The sequence below is a fragment of the Liolophura sinensis genome, chromosome 12 (assembly GCF_032854445.1).
Source record: "Liolophura sinensis isolate JHLJ2023 chromosome 12, CUHK_Ljap_v2, whole genome shotgun sequence".
NCBI lineage: Eukaryota > Metazoa > Mollusca > Polyplacophora > Chitonida > Chitonidae > Liolophura > Liolophura sinensis.
The window spans coordinates 3,546,601-3,551,410 of NC_088306.1; the positions used below are offsets into that span (position 1 = coordinate 3,546,601).

General features: G+C 39.0%; 1 protein-coding gene across 1 annotated transcript; it reads left to right on the top strand.

Annotated features, from left to right (window-relative positions):
- Window positions 1–1,419: 1,419 nt before the first annotated feature.
- LOC135479350 (zinc finger protein 585B-like) lies at window positions 1,420–4,333 on the top strand. The gene is made up of 3 exons (XM_064759174.1): window positions 1,420–1,561; window positions 1,853–3,015; window positions 4,199–4,333. The coding sequence occupies exons 1-3, from the start codon at window positions 1,450–1,452 to the stop codon at window positions 4,331–4,333; spliced, it is 1,410 nt and encodes a 469-aa protein (XP_064615244.1). The 5' UTR covers window positions 1,420–1,449.
- The last annotated feature ends 477 nt before the right edge of the window (window positions 4,334–4,810 follow it).

Here is a 4,810-nt window from a genome sequence, read left to right on the forward strand (position 1 = left end):
CACGGGTACAGTCCGTCAGAGTAGTCTCCCTCTACAAGACATGAATCGGCCAAAGTATGGAATTCATTCTCTTCACTTTCTTTAACGCACTAGAGAAAAAAAAAGGTGTATATTCAGTTCTTTTGTACCTATGCCAAATTCTTTTACACATACTTACAGTCGTTTTGTACATAATGTGATAATCTTATGTAAATATCTTCACATGAAAATTTATTTACATCAGCAAAACACTTCAGCATATGTATTTAATAAAAAACCTGTGCATGTGTATTAACAAACTTAAAATTTTAGACATATGTAAATTTCTGAGAATGGCATTAAACAATAATCCAATAAATGAAGAAAAGAAAAAAAATCAGCATGACCATTTAATGTTGAAAGGATGATTTTTGTTTTGTGAACAAATACTGGCAATATAACCCATGGAGTGAGATGCAAATGTACCCGAGAGCAAGGAAAATCATGTGATCTCTTTAATGGGCAACTTGTAAAACTCCTTCCCGCCTGTATCAAGACGGTCCAAAGCTGGGAACTCATTTGTTGTTTCCTTTATTTTGTCACAATTGTTGGTGCCCATAAAACATATATGAAGTACACATGTACTACAACATCACAGAAGAAAACGATATGTACTACTATCCTTTGGACCTTCTGTATAGCTCCTCCTCGAGTCTCCCTTTATTTATCAGTTTTTCTGTGTTTACAGAAACTCAGTATGCTGAATGTTGCTACTCAGACCAAGTCAGTGGAGGTTGAAGTTGATCTGGTACATGCTGTGGAATGTTCTGAGGTGAACAGAAAAAAGGCGGAATCAGATCAGCTACATGTAGGTATTCTACTAACTTGGACCTCTTTTAAGAGCTTTTGGACTCGATTCTGAAAGCAAAATCCAATCTTTGCTATGTCTGTGGTTTGGCTTTCAAGTAAATTCCTTACAGAAGAACTGCAGGATAAAATTCAGCAATGTTACTGCAGAAATGACGCCTTGATACCATACGTGATACCTTTGAGTACAAAGCCCCAGTATATCAAAATGAAAAAGAACTGAAATTTCCCTCTCTCAAGACGTTACAAGCATAATGATGAGGTCATGCAGTCATGTTATGAATATTGTTAAAGTGCATGTTCTAATGTCGTGTGGCCGCTGTTGGGAACAAACACTTGTGGAATTGAAGCCCATATCGCTGAAATTGTGATACATTACATGGTATACATGAGACTGTTTTGGTGGATTTTTTAACCTGTTTCAGTCAGCTGTGCTTTTAAAAGACAGAATACTGTTGAGTCCAAATTGGGTCAGAACACATGAAGGATTGTGTTATCGGGTTCATAATGAGTACTGATGTCTGTGCAGCACTTTGTTTTATACTCCAATTACACAGAAAGATATGTTTAAAACTTTTCTGATGACAGTCCAATAACCTGGCAATACAGGACAAAGTCAGACTGATGACAAATCTTACTGCGAAGAATACAGCTGAGGGGCAGTTTAATGTAGACCAGATGCTCCATCAGGAGGAAATGGACACCAAGCTCCAGTATTACTCTGTAAAGTCTGAAGGTATGGATGTAAGTGTTTTGAAAATTTAGTTTTTTGGGGGCTATTCATTGCTGATAGTTGTTTACATCTCATCAAATCTTGGTTCTCTTCTAATGTTGGCAATTGAAACAGTAGAAATTACATTATTTTCAAAAGCCTGAGATGTTTTAAAACAGAGAAAATGATACAGCAAACATATTAAATATCATCAAAGAAGTTTAATTTAATTTAAAATTTTATTATTAAAAACATGGTACATTTTCAACGATGAAGAATACCTGTATTTACTGGTGTTTTTTTATATTTTTACAGGACACCCTATTAGTTTACCTGATCAGCGTCCAGATCTCCAGACTTCCTCACAAAGCTCACCTTGTTCTACCATGACATTTAAGGAGGAACCATTTACAGCTGACAATAAAGGCTGTCATCAGCGTCCAGATATCCAGACTCCCTCACAATGCTCTCCTTGTTCTACCATGACATTTAAGGAGGAACCATTATTTACAGCTGACAATAAAGGCTGTCATCAGCGTCCAGATATCCAGACTTCCTCACAATGCTCTCCTTGTTCTACCATGACATTTAAGGAGGAACCATTATTTACAGCTGACAATAAAGGCTGTGATCAGCGTCCAGATATCCAGACTTCCTCACAATGCTCTCCTTGTTCTACCATGACATTTAAGGAGGAACCATTATTTACAGCTGACAATAAAGGCTGTGATCAGCGTCCAGATATCCAGACTTCCTCACAATGCTCTCCTTGTTCTACCATGACATTTAAGGAGGAACCATTATTTACAGCTGACAATAAAGGCTGTGATCAGCGTCCAGATCTCCAGACTTCCTCACAATGCTCTCCTTGTTCTACCATGATATTTAAGGAGGAACCATTATTTACAGCTGACAATAAAGGCTGTGATCAGCGTCCAGATCTCCAGACTTCCTCACTAATCTCGTCTTGTTCTGGTGTGACAACTGAGGAGGAAACAGTGATTATAACTGATGAGAATGGCTATATCATCGACAGACTTACTATGACATCACACTCTTCCTCCAGTGGTGACAACAGCAGAAATTTAACTGAAGAAACTTGTGGTACATCACAGAGCAGAGAGACCAGGCTGTGCAACGAAGGGTATTATCCGTGTGACAGAATAGAGAAACCATTTAGATGTAGCTGGTGTGATTACAGATGTAATGAGGAGAGTACCCTAAATTTACACATCAGAATTCACACAGGGGAGAAGGAGTTTAAATGTACCTGGTGTGATTACAGTTGCAACTATAAAAGTACTCTGGTTATCCATATGAGAGCTCACACTGGAGAGAAACCGTTCAAATGTACCAGGTGTGATTACAAATGCAGGGATCACAGTGCTTTAGCTAAGCACAATAGAACGCACACAGGAGAGAAACCGTACAGATGTACTTGGTGTGATTACAGGTGTAAAGATAAGAGTAATTTACTGGTACACAACAGAACTCACACAGGGGAGAAACCCTTTACGTGTACCTGGTGTGACTACAGATGCAATTTAAGCGGAACGTTAATTGCTCACATCAGAACGCACACTGGAGAGAAACCGTTTGAATGTACCTGGTGTGATTACAGATGCAAGACCAAAAGTATTTTAGGTAAACACATCAGAACACACACTGGGGAGAAACCATTTAAATGTTCTTGGTGCAATTACAGATGCAACACGAACGGTATTCTAGTTGTACATATAAGAACTCACACTGGAGAGAAACCATTTAAATGTGGTCAGTGTGAATACAGATGCAAGGATCAGAGTGCTTTAGCTAAGCACAATAGAACTCACACAGGAGCGAAACCGTATAAATGTACCTTGTGTGATTACCGATGCAAGGGGCAAAATGCTTTAGCTAAGCACAATAGAACTCACACAGGAGCGAAACCGTATAAATGTACCTTGTGTGATTACCGATGCAAGGGGCAAAATGCTTTAGTAAAGCACAATAGAACTCACACAGGAGCGAAACCGTATAAATGTACCTTGTGTGATTACCGATGCAAGGGGCAAAATGCTTTAGTAAAGCACAGCAGAACTCACACAGGAGCGAAACCGTATAAATGTACCTTGTGTGATTACCGATGCAAGGGTCAAAATGCTTTAGTAAAGCACAGCAGAACTCACACAGGAGCGAAACCGTATAAATGTACCTTGTGTGATTACCGATGCAAGGGGCAAAATGCTTTAGTTAAGCACAATAAAACTCATTGTAGAGATAATTCGTGTGTGTATAAAGGAAAACGTCGCAGAAAAGTGAAGCCCAAGACTGTCAAAAACTGTGTCTAAAAATGTTTGTATTTTGTGAAAAAAATTTTTTGACTGAATTAAATCAGCAATCTTCAAGGCCAGGTCTTTCTTCCATCTTTAACTTCATGTTTTTTTTGGTTTCATTTCCTTTTTAAATGTACCAAACTAAACCCACGTAAGAGATGTATGCTGATGTATTTAGTTACATGCAGCCGAAAGACCATTACACAGTGTTGTGGAACATGTAAATCATCGGACAGTACTTAAAATTTTTGGTAATTAAATCGTATATATTTCTTTTATAACTGATCAAATTTAAATTTTGCTCCTAGGCAAAGGATGGTTTTTGCTGTTTTCTTTTATAAAATAGAGTAAATTTAATGAAACGCCGTGTTCAAGCCGGGGCACCCTCTCCTCTCTTGGGTTTGGTCGGATAAGGATAGATGGGATATGGTGGGTTTGGTTGGATAAGGATAGATTGGATATGGTGGGTTTGGTCGGATAAGGATAGATAGGATATGGTGGGTTTGGTCGGATAAGGATAGATAGGATATGGTGGGTTTGGTCGGATAAGGATAGATGGGATATGGTGGGTTTGGTCGGATAAGGATAGATAGGATATGGTGGGTTTGGTCGGATAAGGATAGATAGGATATGGTGGGTTTGGTTGGATAAGGATAGATAGGATATGGTGGGTTTGGTCGGATAAGGATAGATGGGATATGGTGGGTTTGGTCGGATGTGGATAGATGGGATATGGTGGGTTTGGTCGGGTAAGGATAGATAGGATATGGTGGGTTTGGTCGGATAAGGATAGATAGGATATGGTGGGTTTGGTCGGATAAGGATAGATGGGATATGGTGGGTTTGGTCGGATAAGGATAGATAGGATATGGTGGGTTTGGTCGGATCAGGATAGATGGGATATGGTGGGTTTGGTTGGATAAGAATGGATGCTATGGAACGTTTGAATACTCTCGTG